Source organism: Curcuma longa, chromosome 3 (genome assembly GCF_044706935.1).
Source record: "Curcuma longa cultivar G26 ecotype Majalengka, Jawa Barat chromosome 3, ITB_CL_G26_1.1, whole genome shotgun sequence".
Classification (NCBI taxonomy): Eukaryota; Viridiplantae; Streptophyta; class Magnoliopsida; order Zingiberales; family Zingiberaceae; genus Curcuma; species Curcuma longa.
Genome location: NC_133863.1, coordinates 7,501,547 through 7,523,007, shown reverse-complemented (window position 1 = coordinate 7,523,007; position 21,461 = coordinate 7,501,547). Strand labels below are relative to the sequence as shown.

Genomic DNA, 21,461 nt, shown 5'->3' with positions numbered 1-21,461 from the left:
ATTCATGATTTTTTTCATGTATTTTTAATATGAGACTTTGATTGTAATCCCAACAAGGAGAAGTCCCAATAGATCAAGGTTGATGGAATATTGGGCAACGAAAAATCTCGACAGTCAAGGGTGACCAAATGTTAAACAAGAAATTCTAGGTAGGGTGAGGCCAATCAAATACCAAGCAAGACGTGATTTAAGCCTTGAAAAGGCTGAACTTAAGGTTAACAACGCTAAACTCCGAATTCGAGGTTTAAGGGAAGAAAAGGAGATTTGCTGTGTGATCAATCAATTGAGGAGGTTCATCAATCGATTGACAAGCACATCAGCTGATGCCAGACAGAATAGAGATTATTCCAAAGGCGAAAGATTGGAGGAGAATTGAAAAGAGGTCAAGATTGAGAAATTGAAAAATAGGTAGAAAGTCGATGATGACACCGCTTCTAGGTTTTTGCCAAAAAAGAAAAAAATTTATTAAGCATTCAAATTGGCCGTAAACGACTAAACACGCTTATAAATAGGCTATAAACCAAAACCCTAGCTTGACAAAGTCAAAAATACCAAAAAAATAAAAAATAGAAAATTACTATAAATAGTAAAAAAAATAAGTTCGGAAATGCAAACGGAGTACAAAACGATGTCGGATGGGGCCAAAAGTGGGCCGGTACAAGTTTTATCCTGTATTGAATAAAGATCTATAAAAGAGCTTCGAAACGCATCTGACCATGCTTCGTTCTGATTTCCAAATCAAAAGTTATGACCCGTTGAAGTTTGACTCCTCATGTGTTGCCCCTGCATCATCAACTAATTACTCAAAAGTCAAAAGCTTATCAAGTCGATTGGCCATTCGACTAGGCATTATCAATTCAATCGATTTGTATTTAAATTTCAATCTCAGTCGTCAATCCTATGTCAGTGATCATTCAACAAACATTCAACGATCATCAATGAACTGGTAGGCAAAAATCAACTCGAACAACAACTGTATAAGTAGGATTTTGTTTGAAGAATAAGGTGTCGATTCTTTAAGTTTTAGAGATGAAATGTTATTGCATTTTTCATCATCAACAGACAATCCAAAGTGACAACAAAGCATTTAAAGCAAATTTTCAAATTGTAAAGTGTTTTTCTTTTCATTTCTATTTTGTTCTTTGTGTTTGTGTTACTTGTAAATAATAAGTGTTGTAAGAGGTTTCTCCGAAGATATCCAAAAAAGAGAAGGAATAGTGGGATAGATCTCTAGGACTATGCTTTGGAATTGTCGTCTTGGGCGGCAACAAATCAAATAAAATCGAATTGTTTTGTGTTTATGTTTTCTTGTATTTGTATTTTATTTCCGCTGCGTATTAACTTTTTATAGACGAACATGAAATTGAGACGAGAGAATCGAAGTTATTCACCCCTTCTAACTTGCACTGATCGATCCTAAAATCTTATTCTTTTTACTGAACCCATTTTGGAGTATCTAAATTAATCTCACACAAATCCATTTGAAAAAGTGGTCTAGCAAGAAATTTATTAATAAAAAATAATAAATTTCATTAATTTAGTAGGTCAACATCTTGCTCACCTCACCTAATGTTTGTCCAATTAAATATTAATAGGAAACTTTGAAAAACTCATTAATTTACCTTAAATTTCAAACTATTGGAAAATAAGATATTCCTCTTTAATTTGATATAGAAAAAAATCTAGTCAATCCCCCATCGAAAAAAAATCTTTAAATCGAATACAAATATCTCTAATATATAATTTAATAACTTATCTTGTAAAAATCACTATCTTTTATTTTCCATAATTTGCAGCCACACACCACACAAACCCCATAAGTTTCAATGAATTTTTATTTTAATAGAAGGAAAAAAAATAAATTTGTCTTGTTCCTCCCTTTTTAAATTTAATTATGTACGAAAATCAACTTACACAAACTAAATTCACATTAGGCAAATTAATTTTGAGGATTGATTTAGTAGACAAATTAATCAATTTTATAGAAAAGTGTGTTTTGCTAGTTGTTATGGGTTACTCTATCCCGGTCAAGAAAATCAGGATCTGGATCGATGGTGGTGATATGTCAAATACAATACCTAACTCCGTGCCTGGCTCCGATTCCAGCTCTGACTGACCTCCTCGGCTTCATGACCGACTCCTTGACTGACTCTACCCATAGTTCGGAGCAATGCCTAGCTCGGTTTAGCACCCAACTCTTAGACCGCTCGACCGCCCGAGATCCCCACTCTAGCCTAGTGGCCAAACTTCAACTTGGCTCTCTGATCAATCGACTCCGCAACCTATTCGGGTCCACTCGGGGTCCCACTCGACGCCCCACATGTGCACACAGGAAAACACATACCATCTTCTCCATCTCCTACTCTATCTTCATCTCCGTCCTTTATCGGAGAGCTGATTTGAATGTAGGAGCAGCCGAGCCAGGACACCTTCTAGCCTCCATTTGCACTCTTCTTCTTCTCTTTGCAGTTGGACGGGAACCCCACTATCTCTCCTCAGGTCGGGGGTCCTGCATGAGTCCATCAGTATCAAAGTACAGTATCCGGTGATTCATCAGGGGATCGAGATGATCTCGAACAAGAACAATAGTTGATTAATTAGTGATTGAGTTTGCACGTCAAAGAATTTGAAAGTAGAGACTGGACTTGTCAAATTAAAGAATTTGTCTCGACGTAGAGTCTAACTAATATAATTAAATGACAATGCAGAAGAGATATTCAAAGTAGACGACTTGTCAAATTAAAGAATTTGTCTCGACGTAGAGTGTAACTAATTAAATGACAATGCAGAAGAGATATTCAAAGTAGACGACTAGACTTGTACATAAATAAATCAACACCTGGACGTGAAGTCCAATTAAATGAAGATGCAGAAGAGAATCAGAGATACTACGACTGGACTTCTTGTACATAAATAATCTTAATTAAGTTGATGTTTTGTAATGACCTCTGATCCTTCCTAATCTCGACGACTACCACCTCTCTTCCAAGTATACATCTTTCAAAAGTCAACACTCATGACCCTCCAAGTCAAATATGTGGATAAGTGTGAATATTTAAGCCCATGATATATTTAAGGGCTGGAAATAAGTCTTAATATTTAATCAACTTAATTAAAAGTCCAACTTAATTAATTGCTTGGTTGATGACTGGGGAAAAGGTCGATATCTCTTAAATTATTAATCTATTATTCTTTTCACTGAATCACTTAGGTGCTTGCAAATTAATCTCACACAAATCCACTTGAAAAAGTGGTCGAGCAAGGAAATTTACTAAATGAAAATCAATAAATTTCATTTAGTAGGTCAACATCTTCTTCACCTCACTTAATGTTTGTCCAATTAAACATTAATAAGAAATTTTGAAGAATCTTAAAAGTCTTTAATTTGCCTTAAATTTCCAGCTATTGGAAACATTATCCATGTTATAGGCAACATTTTTTTACCAATTAAAAAGAACAATGATGATATTTATTTGAGTACATAGAATCAATTCAGTCTTTGGATCAATTACAATTTAAGTTAAGTAATGGTTAGATTAGCTCAACCTCCTTAAATTAATCATGTTAATTTAAGCTATTTTGGCATGTTTAAGATATTCCTCTTTGATATAGAAAAAAGAGCAATGATATGCAGCATGAAAAAATGCAGCATGAAATCAACATGACACACTACATGTATGTGTGCATGTATGTGGGCACTGCATGCAGTGGGTCCCACATACATGCAGTGGGACCCACAACCATGCAGTTGAGTATGTCATGTTGGTTTCATGTTGTATTTTTTCATGTTGCATATAATTTCTCTAGAAAAATCTAGTCAATCCCTCCTCCCCCAAATGTAGCATGAAACTCAACATGACACACTCCATGCAATGGTGCCCACATCCATGCAGTTGGGTCCACATCCATGCAGTTGAATGTGTCATGTAATTAAGTTTCATGCTACATTTTTCATATAGCGTATCATTTTTCTTAAAAAATATATATTTAAGTCGATTACAAATATCTCTAATATATAATTTACTAATTTATCTTATAAAAATCACTATCTTTCATTTTCCATAATTTATAACCATACATAACCGCATAAGTTTCAATGAATTTTTATTTTTATAAAAGAAAAAAATATTGGTGCAATAAAAAAGTCTAATTGGGTCATGATTGAGTAGATGGTTGATGGTTGAAAGTCTAATAAGATATTAACATGAGAGGTGAAGTCTAAGTAAATCATTAAAGATTAAACATTTGGCATGAGATATGAAATTCAAGTAGATCAAGGATAATCGGATACTAGATAAATGAAGTCCTAATAGATTAAGGTCAATTCGATACTAGATAAGATAAATATTTAGCCTTAGTAAGGCTGAAAATAGAGGTATCAGTCGACTGCTGTGAGTAGCAATAGACTGATGTATCTCTAAACCCTGAATTTACGATTTAAGGAAGTTTTGTTGCATGATTAGTCGATTGATAGGTTTGATCAATCAATCTGATAGACACATCAGTCGATTGATAACTTCGAGCAATTGACTGATGCCACTGTAGCAACAAATAAATTTTTGAAACTCGACTGAACAACTCAACTAATGGATATCAATCAATTAATAAACAGTAATAGTTGATTGATGTCACTGTTGTATCTTTCACCATCAAACGGCAGACGATTCCTAAGATAATCCTATATAGTGACATTAATTTGAGTAGTGGCACCAGTATTTGCCCATCAAATGTCATGAGAAACTATAGCTAAATTGACTTTAGAACTAACAAAGTTGAGAAAAATATCTTTCTTTATACGTCAAGTGGCATATTGGGGTAATCCTTTCCATATGACTTTTTTCTTGCAAAAGTAACATGTTGGTTTCTTATCCTGTTTCACTTGCACTTTATGGCTTGAAGCATTAAAATCTGCAAGTTTGCTTACCCTTATTTATTGTCATTTTTATTTTTCTTATTCTTACTCTGAGTAGTTGTTACCATATGAATGAGTAATAAGCTTATTTAATGTCTATTTTTCCTTTTGAGTGTTATAATTGATCTTAAAAAGAGTGAACTGTGCAGAAAGAGTTCTCAAGATGAAGTGCACTAACATTCCTTTAGACATCTCCAATTTTAGTGCCTTCAATTTTGTTATCATATTGGACATTTTCATAATGTACTCTTTGATGTTTTCCTTCCCTTTATATCGCATTGAGACGATGTTCGATAAAATAGTAGACATCTCAACCTTTTCATTTGAGATGAATCGACTTGCAATATCATTCAAAGATTTAGGCCCTTATTGATTTTAAAATTGGCAGTCTCATGATAGTTAGACCTATGTGATTTGATCGCTACCACTTGTCAAAATCAACTTTTTTTCAATAGTGCTAGTACTAAAAAAAATGATAATCCCAGTAGCCACATCTCTGGGGGTGGTCGGCCCGGTCCCACGGAAGTTTCCCATCGACCACCAAGGTAAATCGAGAAGCGCATACGGCGGTCAATCCAGATGCCCAGCATCCTTTGATTGCGTTCCCCATTTGGAGGAAAATTCCTGCAAATACGCCGTAGTTGGGGATCGAACTGCGGGTCCCTAGGTTACAACCTGGATGTCCTACCGTTGCACCATTGCCCCGGTGGACCAATAGTGCTAGTACTAGATAGAGTTACAAGTTGATCATGCCTGAGTACATAGTCTAAGTCTATGTAACACAAGACGCTCTTAATGTGCTCTTTTCATTGGACAAAATTTGTGTCCATGAGCACAGGAATGTTGCTAATATTGGCAGATATTGAGTTTACTAAATTGAAAAGAGAAAAAAATAAAAAACCAAAAGCATACAAAATAGCATGTTAATAGATTTTCTTTTATTGAGATACTTGACATGACATTACAATTTATCTTTGAATTAATTTATAATTTGTTAATTGGTACTGAAAAATAAATTATAGATCATGATTTTCCTTAATCGATCATACAATTGATTTTGGAATTTGAACTAGTTTAATTAGTTATGAATTTTTGTTAATTGGATGATATCATAATTTTAAATAATTAAATAATTTGTGAGAGATCAATTTTTTTATTAATCTTTTGGGTATAAAATTCGTACTTAATGATGCGACCAACAGGATCACCATATCCATGCATCAAAAATAATAGAAATTTAGATGATGTAAGGGTTAGAAATAGGAGAACGAGCATGTTGACTAACTAATTAGTGAACTTAAAGTCCAACTTAGCTTGCTTGATTGATTGACAGGGGAAATTAAAAGGACGTCAATATGTCTTATTATGTGAAAATTAAACTGATTGAGTTCGATTGATGAGAAAAAAGTTTGTCAATAAATTTCTAGATTAATTTAGAAAAAACTGTCCTAATAAAATACATTGAAATTGAAATATTTTGTAGGTATACTATGCAAATAATTGAACCGTGTTGGTTCATAAAACGTCAGAAGCCATCGTACAATTTGGCCTAAATTTCAAGCTATTATTGGAGTTTATAAATTATCAACAATAATTACTTTGACTAATTAAAAAGAGCAATGACTAATATATAATTTTTTAATTTATTTTGTATAAAAATATCTCTTTAACATAGGATATGCATGTTTTTCTTATAATATATATATATATATATATATATATATATATATAGATATATATATATAAAAGACTATATAAGATTCTGCAACATCATATTTGGAGATGAAGTGACTATGACAGAGGAATTATGGGCTCGACAAGCACGATGAGTGGTGATCTCCTTGGTGTACTCGTCTCAAAAATATGGGCTACTATAGCCCAGCCCAAATATATATTTTTTATTATGGTGCATTGAAATCTAATTGATCAAATGGTCGAGGAAGAATATATACCAAACGAAAGATCAATAAATTTCTAGATTATTTTAGCCAAAACTGTCCTAATAAAATATATTGAAATTAAAATATTTTATCGATCAACACTTAATGCAAATTCTTGAACCATATATGTTTATTCGTAATAAGAAATTTTGAGGGAAATCATATTTAGATTCATTGATACAACTTAATTACCCCTGATGACAATCATATTAGATTCCTGACTTCTAGCAACCGGTCCAAATTTTTAAAAATATTCCATAATTAAATCATTTAGATAACTTCAATATGATTCTCAAAAGTATCTTATAGTTCCTGGGGTAATGGTGCAATGGTAGGACATCCTGATTGTAACTCAGGGACCCGTGGTTCGATCCACAGCTACGGCGTATTTGCAGGAATTTTCCTCCAAATGGGGAACACAATCAAAGGATGCTGGACATCTGGATTGGCCGCCGCCGTATGCGCTTCCCGATTTACCCTAGTGGTCGGTGTGAAACTTCCATGGGACCGGACCGACCACCCTCAGAGATGTGGCTAGTGGGATTATCATTTTTTTCAAAAGTATCTTATAAATTATTTACTTTAACAAAATCTACATTTTGTTAATGATATTTATTTTAAAATATAGTTATAAATAATTTTTAATAATCATACTTATTAAAAATAATTAATTTTGAAAATAAAAATATAACCATTTATCATGATAAATTTTATAAATATCATTATATTTATAAATTAATAAACATATTAATTATTTTTTTATCCTAAATTTCTTCACAGCGCCGTCTCCTTCCTTCTTCGCAACAAGCTCAAAGGTAATCTTAAACTTTTTATTTCTTGTTCTGCAAAAATTTTCGTCGTCGATAATTAAAGAGCTTAGGCAGCGAACACCGATCGCTCAAGAGGTGGCGGGCGAGGCAGCGAGCGGCGGTCGCTCGTGAGGCGGCTGCTACCTCGCCAGGCAACGAACGACCGATTCGTGAGCGGCAGTCATGAGCGGCCGCCGCTTTGCGTGTGACAAACTCGCGAGGCAATGAGCGGCCACGTCGATCGTTGCCTCGCCAGGCAGCGCCCGGCCGCTCGCGAGGCGGCTAGCTGCAAATGCCTCTGAATTAAACTCTTATGTGCCTCCTTAATTTGCTCCTGATTAATTTGATCTGATTTACTGATTATCAACAATGAGTGGAGAGTGGAGACTCATCATGCCGCACACAATAATATTATACTATTTTAATTAGTTATTAATAACTATAAGAACTTTTTATAATTTTGTATTGGTTGAATCTGAGAGTAGACTGTGAATACAGAAGAGAAACTCTTTAATTCTGTTTGCTAAACTAAAAAGCTTGCTTTAGTTAAGCTTTGGATAATTATACAACTATATATGTTTGTGATGTATATTTTTTTCCTCAAATTTAGTTAGTTACACAATTCTATCAAGGAGTGGATTTATTATATTTTTTATAGAATTTAATAAAAACAAATGTCTTGTCACATCTTCACTTTGAATTATTAATCTATTATTTATTATTTCATTGAATCTGTGCAGCAAGTCGATTCTTATTATGGCGCATTGAAATTTATGTTGTCGAGCTGAGGACGAAAATTTACTAAATAAAAATTTAATAAATTTATAGATTAATTTAGAAAAAACTGTCGTAATAAAATGCATTGAAATTGAAATATTTTGTAGGTCACTACTATGCAAATTCTTGAACCATGTTTGTTCATAAAACGTCGAAGCCATCATATAATTTGGCTAAATTTCAAGCTATTGGAGTTCATAAATTATCGATAATAATTTCTTTGACTAATTAAAAATAAAAGAGAAATGACTAATATATAATTTATTATTTTATTTTGTATAAAAATATCTCATTAACATAGGATATGCATGTTTTTCTTATTATATATATAGATATATATATAAAAGACTATATAAAGCGTCTCCAATATCATATTGACTCTCACAGAGGAATTATTGGCTTGGCAAGCACGAGGAGAGGTGATCTCCTTGGTGCGGCAATCCCAGAAATCTCCATCATGTCCAAATCTTCCATCTTCATGCCTTGAGGAAGCTTCCAGTCGAAGTGGAAGAGGAGGTTAGCCAGTGCAACTTCCACGGACGACAACCCAAATGTCATGCCGGGGCAGATCCTTCGCCCTGTACCAAATGGAATGAACTCGAAGTTGAAGCCCTTGAAATCCACCGAGCTGCCCTCAAATCTCTCTGGCTTGAAGCTTTCTGCATCAGAGCCCCAGTACTGCTCATCTCTACCCAGTGCAAATGCATTGATGAGCACTCGAGCTCCGACAGGCACTCGATATCCCATGACCTCGCACGTCTCTCTGCATACTCTCGGGATCAACAGTGGAGCAGGAGGGTGGAGCCGCAGCGTCTCCTTGATCACCAAATTTAGATAACTGAATTTGGGGATGTCACTCTCTTCTTCGAGCTTGGTCTTCCCTTGCATAGCCTCCCTCATCTCCTTTTGGACTTTCTCCATTGCCTTGGGGTTCTTGATCAACTCTGACATAGCCCATTCAATAACCGTTGATGATGTTTCCGTCCCTCCCAAGAATATTTCCTAAAGATAATAAGCTATTAGCAATCGAAAGATATATAATAAACATTCTTTATATGTGTATGTGATTCATTTACCATGATGATGGCCTTGACGCAGTTGGATGTGATTGGGAATTCTTGATTTTCTTCATCTTTAAGCTTGAGAAGTACATCGATGATTAGATCCTCCTCCGCTGGCTCGGCGGTCAGTGCAACTTGACGCTGTGCGATGATTTCGTCGAAGACTTTGTCGAGCTTTCCGCGAACTCCCTCTAACTTTGACTTCAATCCCGTGAGAGTGTCGAAGAATTTGATCGAGGGGTACATATCAGCCACTGCAAAGTTGCTTATGTAGCTAAATGCCTCCTTCACCAGGAGCAAGAACTCCGCCTGCTGTTTGCATTTGTCGCCAAACGCGGCTCGGATCACAATCGCATTGATCATGGACATCGCCATCTGGCTTAGATTAATGACAGGTGTTTCAGCAAACGCCTTGCGGGCGATCTCCACCGTGAGCTTACGGACTGCATCCGCGCGGATGGCGGCGTAGGACTTGACGCGCCGGGAGTTGAGCATCTCCATGGCGTAAATCTTCCTCCCCTGCTTCCAGTTGCCACCGTAGGGGACCATGCCGACTCCGTTCCCGCCGTAGAACAATATTCTGGAGAAGGTCAAGTCTGTGGGTCGGTCAGCAAATTTGAGATCATGGCGCTTGATGATCTCCTCCACGGCCTCCACGGACGAGGCGACGACTTGGTCAACTTGTCCGAGTCGGAGACAGATGAGGGGGCCATAAGTTCGGGCGAGTTGGAGGAGGATACGGTGAGGGTTGTCGCCGACGAGTTGGTGGATGTTTCCGATGAGGGGAAGCCTGGGCGGGCCGGGTGGGAGAGGAGCTAATACTACTTGTGCTCGTTGCTTATGCACTCTGCTCCTTGATCTCATTATCAGTATAGTTATGAAGAATCCGAGGAAGAGAGTGATGAAGAAGAAAGGGGAGAAGAGGGAATTAGCTTCCATGGCCATGCAAGTGGATCGAGTAGTAATAAGCACTTAAATGCTACTGTTTGTGATCCGATTGAGTGAGCTCTCTTCCTTGCATTGCATGCATTTATAGAAGATCAAGCTCACTTAGTCATCACTTAGTCATCACCGAATGCTCTTGTACAAGTTAAAATGCATACTTCTTTCACTAGCTAGTGAACCCTCGTGCCCCTCCAAGTCATCACTTAGTCATCTGAATTATTTGTACACACATATATATATATATATATATTGATGTCACTGTATTCCCCCATTTCAATTATTTGTATGATTTTGAATCATTTTGAAATTTGAACTAATTTAATTTGTTATGAATTTTAGTTAATTGTATATATCTTAATTTTAAATAACTAAATAATTGGTGATAGATCAATTTTTCTATTAAGTTTTTGAGTGGCTAGGGATTAAATGAAATTTTCAATTTTTTAATTAAATAATTATAATAAAAATATTATTATGTTAGGATTCACAAAATAAAATATTTTATAAAATTTTGTATTCGAATGATACAGGCGGAGTAAGAAGTTTAGCGAGCTAATTGATGAGTTAGTCTAATTTAAATATATTGTCAAACATTAAAAATGGAGAGATTATTGGTGCAATCAACATAGGTGAAGGTTGTCCATGCTCGAGTTGGATTTTGATATTTAATCAAAATGTTAGTTAAATATCAAGCGGATCATAGTTGATCGGATACTTGACAATCGATCAATATGGTGTATGAGCATGAAGGTGAAGAAGAGTCAAGTAGGTTAAAGTTGACCAGATACTTTATGGAGGATTGAACACTTAGTATCGATGAAATCAACATATCCCCACAATGGTATGATATTATTCACTTTGGACCTAAACTCTCATGATTTTATTTTTAGGTTTTACCCAAAAGACCTTAATCTAATGAAGATATTTTCCATCTTATAAACTCATGATATTTTTCATGTATTTCCAATGTGATACTTTAAGTGTAATCCCAACAACGAGAAGTCCCAATAGATCAAGGTGGATCAGATATTTGGCAACGAAAAATCTCGACAATCAAGGGTGACCAAATGTTAAGCAAGAAAGTCTTTGTAGGGTGAACCCAATTATATACCAAGCAAGACATGATTTAAGCCATGAAAAGGTTGAACTTAGGGTTAGCTAACCGTAAACTTCAAATTCGGGGTTCAAGGGAAGAAAAGGAGGTTTGTTGTGTGATCAAGCAATTGATGAGGTTCATCAAACGATTGGTGAGCATATCAATTGATTACTCGAAGTCAAAAGCTTGCCAAGTGATATTGGTCAGTTCGACTGAGCATTATCAATCCAATTGATTAGGATTTAAATTTCAAGTAACCTCAGCCATCGATCCTGTGTCAGTGATCATTCAACAAACATTCAATAGTCATCAATTGATTGGTGAATAAGGTCTATCAATAGTAGGCGAAAATTAGCTCGAACAACAACCGTATAAATAGGGCTTCGTTTGAAGAAGAAGGTGTTGATTCTTGAAGTTTTGGAGATGAAATGTTGCTACATTTTCCATCATCAAGAGACAATCCAAAGTGATAACAAAGCATTCAAAGCAAAGTTATTCAAATTGTAAAGTGTTTTACTTTTCATTTGTATTTTGTTCTTTGTGTTTGTGTTGCTTGTAAACAATAAATGTTGTAAGAGGGTTCTCCGTCTCCGGAAGATATCTAAAAAAGAGAAGGAATAGTGGGATAGATCCCTAGGACTAGGCTTTGGAATAGTCATCTTGGCGGCAACGAATCAAGTAAAATAGATTTGTTTTGTGCTTGTGCTTTCTTGTATTTGTATTTTATTCCCCTGCGTATTAACTTTTTGTAGACGAACATGAAATTGAGATGAGATAATTGAAGTTATTCACCACCTTTAACTTGCACGGATCCTAACATCTTATTCTTTTCACTAAATCCAGTTTGGAGTATCCAAATTAATCTCACACAAATCCATTTGAAAAAGTGGTCTAGGCAGAAATTTATTAATAAAAAATAATAAATTTCATTAATTTAGTAAGTCAACATCTTCCACACCTCATCTAATGTTTGTCAAATTAAACATTAATAAGAAATTTTGAAAAACTCATTCATTTACCTTAAATTCCAAACTATTTAAAAATAAGATATTCTTCTTCGACTCCAGCTCTGACTGACCTCCTCAACTTCATGACCGAGCTCATGTCCAACTCCTTGACTAACTCTGCCCATAGCTCGGATCAGTACCCAGCTCAGTTCTGCACTCGACTCTTAGACCGTTCGACCGCCTGATTGCTCGAGCTCCCCACTCTAGCCCAATGGTCGACTTCTAAATTTAAGAATAACCTGATTTATCCAAAAAAGAAATAGAAATCAAATTTCATCGAAAAGATAGTATAATAAATGTATCTTCTAAATTCAAATAGATATTATTTCCTAAATAAAGTTGAAAAATACATTATTTCTACTTTGGCCTTCTTTCTGTTTTCCGCATAGATGTATCTTTCACCATCAAGCGGCAGTTGGCTCCTAAGATAATCCTACATAGTGATACTAATGTGAGTAATCGTAACATCAGTATCTACCCACCAAGTGTCATAAGAAACTATAGCTAAATTAACTTTGGAACTAACATAGTTGAGAAAAATACCTTTCTTTATACGTCAAGTGGCATATTGGGGGTAATCTTTTTTCATATGACTTTTCTTTTGCAAAAGTAATGTGTTGATTCTTTATCCTGTTTCACTTGCACTTTATGGTCTGAAGCCCCAAAATCTATAGTTTGCTTATCCTTATTTATTATCTTTTTTTCTTTTTTTATTCTTACTCTAAGTAGTTGTTACCCTATGAACATTTTTAAATAATGTCTCTAGCTTTAATCTCTTCTCCTCCTCTTGCACACATGGAGTACTAAGCTCATTTAATATCCACTTTTCCTTTTGAGTTCAATAAAAAACCAAACTCACGTCAAAATAGAGCACATGTAAAAGTATACAAAATAGCATGTTAATATATTTTCTTTTATTAAGATACCTGACATAACATTACAGTATATCTTTGAATTAATTTATAATTTATTAATTGGTACTCAAAAATTATAGCTCATGATTTTTCTTAATCGATCATACAATAGATTTTCTTTTGAGCCGATATATTGTGTATACAACATACTTCAGCAAAAAATGAAATCCGTCATCCAAGCGGTCTCACACGGTCGGTCCCACGACCAGATGTGATGAGGTAAATCGAGAAGCTGTAGTTGGTCACAACGGGGGAGAGCATTGTCGAGATTTGATCTTTGTCCATTTCAATAAGTCTGTCCTATCGTAACCAACTCAACTATACGCCGAAAGCCACATACAACTATATACAAGCTATATTAATTAATCATTATGTTCACACTACATTAGTCAGCCACACTATATTAGAAAATCTTATGTTGTAAATATATATATTTGACTGTGTTACCTGATTTCGATTATTTCAGTAAGTGGTAAACCTATTTGTATGATTTGAATCATTTTGGAGTTTGAACTAGTTTAATTAGTTATGCATTTTAGTTAACTATAATTTTAAATAATTAAATAATTGGTGATAGATCAATTTTTTTTATTAAATTTTTGGGTATAAAATTCGTACTTAATGATGCGACCAAACCATATCCATGCATCAAAATGGTCTTCCTATATGCGTCTTAATAATTCCAACCTTTTTTCTTCACATGATGTTTGAAAAATAAAAGAATTTTAAAATAATAGAAATTTAGATGATGTAAGGGTTAGAAATAGCTAGGAGAACGAGCATGTTGACTAACTAATTAGTGAACTTAAAGTCCAACTTGCTTGATTGATTGACAGGGTAAATTAAAAGGACGTCAATATGTCTTATTATGTGAAAATTAAACTGATTGAGTTCGATTGATGAGAAAAAAGTTTGTCAATAAATTTCTAGATTAATTTAGAAAAAACTGTCCTAATAAAATACATTGAAATTGAAATATTTTGTAGGTCAATACTATGCAAATTATTCAACCATGTTTGCTCATAAAACGTCAGAAGCCATCATACAATTTGGCCTAAATTTCAAGCTATTGGAGTTTATAAATTACCAACAATAATTACTTTGACTAATTAAAAAGAGCAATGACTAATATATATAATTTTTAATTTATTTTATATATAAATATCTCTTTAACTAACTTAGAATATATTGATGTCGGAGGATTTGAAGATTTTTATTATTAATTTAGATAATTTTATTTTTAATAATTTATAAAAAATTTGGTATTTATAGTAGTTTTGAAAATTTTTATTTTTTTAGTTTAAGATTTTTTAAATTCATTTAGGATTTTTAGGATTGAGTTATTAAGAATTTTTCTTAAGATTTTATATTTGAAGTCCATTTAAGATTTTTAGGATTTCGAGTTTGTTAAAAAAATTTCTTTTTTTATCATGAATCTTTCTTTTCGAATTTGTTAAAATATTTTTCTTTTTATTACAAAACATTCTTGGGGTCTGGGTATATATATATATATATATATACATCTTATGAATTGATGTTTATGAAGAAGAAGTTTTATTTAATAATATTTAATTTTTTACAATATCGTTTATTTTCATATTTCTCGTTATTCTTTCGAATTAACAGATTTTAAAAGATTATTTCTAGTATTCGCAGTCAAACCAATAAATTCAATATTATCCATAAGATAATCACTATCTCGTCCGACGTCAGATATACATATTATATATATATATATATATATATATATATATATATATATATATATATATATATATATATATATATATAAGACTATATAAAGCGTCTGCAATATCATATTTGGAGATGAAGTGACTATGACAGAGGAATTATGGGCTCGACAAGCACGATGAATGGTGATCTCTTTGGTGCACTCGTCTTAGAATATGGGCTATCATGGGCTATAGCCCAGCCCCATTGCCCAGCCCAAATATATATATTTTTTATTATGGTGCATTGAAATCTAATTGATTATACCAAACGAAGGATCAATAAATTTTTAGATTATTTTAGACAAAACCGTCCTAATAAAATATATTGAAATTAAAATATTTTATCGATCAACACTTAATGCAAATTCTTGAACCATGTTTATTCATAATAAGAAATTTTGAGGGAAATCATATTACATTCATTGATACAACTCTATCATTTCAGTACCAACTTAATTATACCGCGCGACAATCATATTAGATTCATGACTTCTTCTGCAAAAGGTGGATCCGCCACCTTAGCGGCTCACATGGTCGGCACCACGACCATCTGTGAGGAGGTAAATCGAGAAAGTGCAGTTAGTTACGACGCAGGAGGGTATTGCCTAGATTCATGACTTCAATTCTAGCAAGCGGGTCCAAATTTTTAAAACTATTCCATAAATAAATCATTTAGATAACTTCATGATTCTCAAAAGTATCTTATAATTATTTACTTTAACACAATCTACATTTTCTTAATGATCTGAGTATGTGCAAATGCCTCTGAAACTCTTATGTGCCTCCTTTGCTCCTGATTAATTTGATCTGATTATCAACAATGGGTGGAGACTCATCATGCACAGAATATTATACTATTTTAGTCATTAATAACTATAAGAATTTTTTATAATTTTGTATTGGTTGAATCTGAGAGTAGACTGTGAATACAGCAGAGAAACTATTTACTTACTAAAAAGCTTTAGTAAAGCTTTGGATAATTATACAATTATGTTTGTGATGTATTTTTTCCCCTAAAATTTAGTTAGTTACACAATTCTATTACACAACTAAGTAGAGTAGGGTTGTAAATAAATCAAGTCGATGAGTTAAGTTTTATGGGTTTTAAGTTTACTTTTTGATAAGGTAATTGAGTGAGTCTAAAATGTCCAAACTATTGAAATGATTGTTTAAGTTTAATTTAGTTTTTTATAAGCTTGAGCTTGATTCAAAATTTAACGGAGTGGGTCAACCGAACGGATCCAACCTAAATTAACAACTTTAACAACGAACATAATACTATAAAATTGATTGGTCAGTTCGACTGTTAATTAGCAATCGATTGGAGACTTCTAGCAATCTATTACAAAGGGAAAAAAAAAAGAGTTGTTTTATAGGTTTAAACGTTTAGATTTGATAGTAATCAATTGGTGAATGTAAGCAATCGATTGCTAAGTGGAAATTAACCAAAATGCAACCTTATAAAAGAGGATTTCGAGGTCATTTGAAGGTGTCAATTTTTTAGAGTTTAAAAATGAATGATGTTACATTTCCTACCATCAAAAGGCAAACTAAAGCGATAATAAAGCATTCAAAGTAAAGATTTGTTTTCATTTGTGTATTATTTTATATACAACAGGTGTTGTAAGAGACTTCTTCGCCTCCGGAAAGTATCTGAGAAAGAGAAGGTTAATGGTAATTATCTGTTAAGACTATGCCTAAGCCGTAATCGCTTTGCAAGGCAATGAACCAAGTAAAATTGATTTATCTTTGTGTGTTTTCTTTTGTTTTGTATTGTTTTATTTCCGCTACGTACTAATGCATTGTAGACGAGTGCACAAAATTGAATTGAAACGAAGTGAAGCTATTTATCCTACTCTAGCTTGTACGAGTCCAAACAGAGTTATCTAAATTTGTTCATTTTATTTTATGTTATGTATATTAATAAACAAACATAAGTTCTGATCAAGTCGGCTACTAATTATAAATTTTTTCATGAGCTTTAATTCATTTACAGTCCTAAACAAAGTAATCTTTAATTTCTACAAAAGGTAAAATCCGCCACTTCAACAGTTCCACACGGTCGGTTCACAATCATTTATGAGGAGATAAATCAAGAAGCTATAGTTAACCATGATAGAAAAAAATATTATCTCAATTTTATTGAGATTCAAACTTTTATCCATTTGTGTAACAAGTAATCTCTAATACTAGTCAGTTTAGTAAGTAAACAATATTGGCGATGAAGGGTGGAGAATACACACTTCTACATTCACGAGAAAGACATGCGACTGCCAATTCCACGTTGGCCTACTCGGTGGAGCTCCACCGTGGCGGCACGGCGGCTGGCTTCGGGAACATCATAGTCTTCGACAACGTCATCCGCGAGGAGGCCGATCGATCCACCCGACCGGAAATCTATTTATTATGAATTTTTAGTCAATTGGATGATAACATAATTTTAAATAACTAAATAATTGGTGATAAATCAATTTTTTCTATTAATTTTTTTGGTATAAAATTCGCACTTGAATGATGCCACCAACAGGACCACCATATCCATGCATCTATTAAAATGGTCTTCCTATATATACTCTTTAGTTTCCAACCATTTATGTCCTTAGGGCATGGTACCGCGGTAGGACATCTAGATTGTCATCTAGACACTCGTGATTCGATCCCCAGCTACGGTGTATTTATAGGAATTTTCTTTCAAATGGACCGTTGCATGCACTTCCTGATTTACCCCTGGTGGCTGTTGGGAAATTTCTATGAGGTTGGACCGATCACCGTCAAAGATAGTCAATGAGGCTAATTGAGATTTATTATCATTAGTTTCCAACCATTTTCTTTACATGATGTTTGAAAAATAAAAGAAATTTACATGATGTAAGGGTTAGAAATAAGAGAACGAGCATCTTGACTAACTAATTAGTGAACTTAAAGTCCAACTTGCTTGATTGAGTTCGATTGATGAGAAAAAAGTTTGTCAATAAATTTCTAGATTAATTTAGAAAAAACTGTCCTAATAAAATACGTTGAAATTGAAATATTTTGAAGGTTGATATATAATATGCAAATTCTTGAACCATGTTTGTTCATAAAACGTCGAAGCCATCATACAATTTGGCCTAAATTTCAAGCTATTGGCGTTCATAAATTATCAACAATAATTTCTTTGACTAATTAAAAAGAGCAATGACTAATATATAATTTATTAATTTATTTTGTATAAAAACATCTCTTCAACATAGGATATGCATGTTTTTCTTATTTACTTTGACAGAGGAATTATTGGCTTGGCAAGCACGAGGAGAGGTGATCTCCTTGGTGCGGCAAACCCAGAACTCTCCATCATGTCCAGATCTTCGATCTTCATGCCTTGAGGAAGCTTCCAGTCGAAGTGGAAGAGGAGGTGAGCCAGTGTAACTTCCACGGACGTCACCCCAAATGTCATACCGGGGCACATCCTTCGCCCTGTACCAAATGGAATGAACTCAAAATTTAAGCCCTTGAAGTCCACCGAGCTACCCTCAAATCTCTCTGGCTTGAAGCTCCCTGCATCAGAGCCCCAATACTGCTCATCTCTACCCAGTGCAAATGCATTGATGAGCACTCGAGCTCCGGCAGGCACTCGATATCCCATGACCTCGCACGTCTCCGAACATACTCTCGGGGCCAACAAAGGGGCAGGAGGGTGGAGCCGCAGCGTCTCCTTGATCACCAAATTCAGATATCTGAATTTGGGGGTGTCACTCTCTTCGAGCTTGGTCTGCCCTTGCATAGCCTCCCTCATCTCCTTTTGGACTTTCTCCATTGCCTTGGGGTTCTTGATCAACTCTGACATAGCCCATTCAATAACAATTGATGATGTTTCCGTCCCTCCCAAGAATATTTCCTAAAGATAAGAAACTATTAGCAATTTAAAGATATATAATTAATAAACATTAATTCTTTATATGTGTATGTAATTCATTTACCATGATGATGGCCTTGAGGCAGTTGGATGTGATTGGGAATTCTTGATTTTCTTCATCTTTAAGCTTGAGAAGTACATCGATGATTAGATCCTCCTCTGCTGCCTCGGCGGCCAGTGCAACTTGACGTTGTGCGATGATTTCGTCGAAGACTTTGTCGAGCTTTCCGTGAACTCCCTCTAACTTTGACTTCAATCCCGTGAGAGTATCGAGGAATTTGAGCGAGGGGTACATATCAGCCACCGAAAAGTTGCTCAGGTAGCTAATTGCCTCCTGCACCAGGTCCAAGAACTCCGCCTGCTGTTTGCATTTGTCGCCAAACGCGACTCGGCTCACAATCGCATTGATCGTGGACATCACCATCTGGCTTAGATTAAGGACAGGTGTTTGAGCAAACGCCTTGCGGGCGATCTCCGCCGTGAGCTTACGGACTGCATCGACGCGGACGGCGGCGTAGGACTTGACGCGCCGGGAGCTGAGCATCTCCATAGCGTAAATCTTCCTCTTCTGCTTCCAGTTTTCACCGTAGGGGGCCATGCCGACTCCGTTCCCGTCGTAGAGCAATATTCTGGAGAAGGTCAAGTCTGTGGGTCGGTCAGCAAATTTGAGATCATGGCGCTTGATGATCTCCTCCACGGCCTCCACGGACGAGGCGACGACTTGGTCGACTTGTCCGAGTCGAAGACAGATGAGGGGGCCATGAGTTCGGGCGAGTTGGAGGAGGATACGGTGAGGGTAGCCGCCGACGAATTGGTGGATGTTTCCGACGAGGGGAAGCCTGGGCGGGCCCGGTGGGAGAGGAGCTAATACTACTTGTGCTCGTTGCTTATGCACTCTGCTCCTTGATCTCACTATCAGTATAGTTATGAAGAATCCGAGGAAGAGAGTGATGAAGAAGAAAGGGGAGAAGAGGGAATTAGCTTCCATGGCCATGCAAGTGGATCGAGTAGTAATAAGCACTTAAATGCTATTGTTTGTGATGGGATTGATTGAGCTCTCTTCCTTGCATGCATTTATAGAAGATCTAAAGCTCACTTAGTCATCACCGTATGCTCTTGTACAATTTAAAATGTATACTTCATTTACTAGTCAACCCTCGTGCCCCTCCAAGTCAACTACATATTTCTTTGGCTGAAGAACCAGTAATTTGAATTATATGCACACTTATATAAATTGATGTGACTGTATTCCCCGATTTCAATTACTTGTATGATTTGAATCATTTTGAAATTTGAACTAATTTAATTAGTTATGAATTTTAGTAGATTGTAGGATATCTTAATTTTATATAACAAAATAATTGGTGATAGATCAATTTTTCTATTAAGTTTTTGGATGGCTAGGGATTAAGTGTTGTAAGAGGCTTCTCCGTTTTCGGAAGATATCCAAAAAGAAAAAGGAATCGTGGGATAGATCCCTAGGACTATGCTTTGGAATCGTCTTGGGTGATAACGAATCAAGTAAAATCGATTTATTTTGTGTTTATATTTTCTTGTATTTGAATTTTATTTCCGCTGTGTATTAATCTTTTGTAGATGAATATGAAAATTGAGATGAGGTAATTAAAGTTATTCACCCCCTTTCACTTGCACCGATCCTAACATCTTGTTCTTTTCACTAAATCCATTTTGGAATATCCAAATTAATCTCACACAAATCCATTTGAAAAAGTGATATAGCAAGAAAAATAATAAATTTCATTAATTTAGTAGGTCAACATCTTCCTTTTCTTCTGCAAGTCCTCACCTAATGTTTGTCCAATTAAACATTAACGGGAAACTTTGAAAAACTCATTAATTTACCTTAAATTTCAAACTATTGGAAAATAAGATATTCCTTTTGACATAGAAAAAATCTAGTCAATCCCCCATCGAAAAAAATCACTAATATCTCTAATATATAATTTAATAACTTATCTTGTAAAAATCACTATCTTTTATTTTCCATAATTTGTAGCCACGCACCACACAAAACCCCACAAGTTTCAATGAATTTTTATTTTAATAGAAGGAACAAAAATAAATTTGTCTTGTTCCTCCTTTTTCAAATTTAATTATGTACGAAAATCAACTTACACAAACTAAATTCATATTAGGCAAATTAATTTTGAGGATTGATTTAGTAGACAAATTAATCAATTTTATAGAAAAGTGTGTTTTGATAGTTGTTATGGGTTACTTTACTTTGGTAAAAAAAAAAGTCAGGATCTGGATCGATTGGTGGTGACACGTCAAATACAATACCTGACTCCGTGCCTAGCTCCGACTCTAGCTCCGACTCACCTCCTCGACTTCATCATCGAGCTCATGAC

At 34.8% G+C, this 21,461-nt stretch overlaps 2 protein-coding genes across 2 annotated transcripts; both read right to left on the bottom strand.

Moving 5' to 3' along the window:
* Nucleotides 1-8,807: 8,807 nt before the first annotated feature.
* On the bottom strand, nucleotides 8,808-10,459 carry LOC141824651 (alpha-humulene 10-hydroxylase-like). Its single transcript, XM_074711974.1, has 2 exons — nucleotides 9,515-10,459; nucleotides 8,808-9,440 (listed from the first exon to the last, which is right to left on the bottom strand). The coding sequence occupies exons 1-2, from the start codon at nucleotides 10,442-10,444 to the stop codon at nucleotides 8,820-8,822; spliced, it is 1,551 nt and encodes a 516-aa protein (XP_074568075.1). The 5' UTR covers nucleotides 10,445-10,459; the 3' UTR covers nucleotides 8,808-8,819.
* A 7,927-nt stretch (nucleotides 10,460-18,386) lies between these two features.
* Nucleotides 18,387-20,121, bottom strand: LOC141824528 (alpha-humulene 10-hydroxylase-like). The gene is made up of 2 exons (XM_074711836.1): nucleotides 19,154-20,121; nucleotides 18,387-19,071 (listed from the first exon to the last, which is right to left on the bottom strand). Exons 1-2 carry the CDS (start codon nucleotides 20,081-20,083, stop codon nucleotides 18,448-18,450), a joined length of 1,554 nt encoding a protein of 517 aa, XP_074567937.1. The 5' UTR covers nucleotides 20,084-20,121; the 3' UTR covers nucleotides 18,387-18,447.
* Between the last annotated feature and the right edge of the window lie 1,340 nt (nucleotides 20,122-21,461).

Coding starts and splice junctions, on each gene's coding strand:
- LOC141824528 (XM_074711836.1), bottom strand. CDS start 20,083: ATGGCCATGGAAGCTAATTCCCTCTTCTCCCCTTTCTTCTTCATCACT. Junction 19,072..19,153: donor GCCTCAAGGCCATCATCATG/GTAAATGAATTA, acceptor TCTTATCTTTAG/GAAATATTCTTGGGAGGGAC.
- LOC141824651 (XM_074711974.1), bottom strand. CDS start 10,444: ATGGCCATGGAAGCTAATTCCCTCTTCTCCCCTTTCTTCTTCATCACT. Junction 9,441..9,514: donor GCGTCAAGGCCATCATCATG/GTAAATGAATCA, acceptor TATTATCTTTAG/GAAATATTCTTGGGAGGGAC.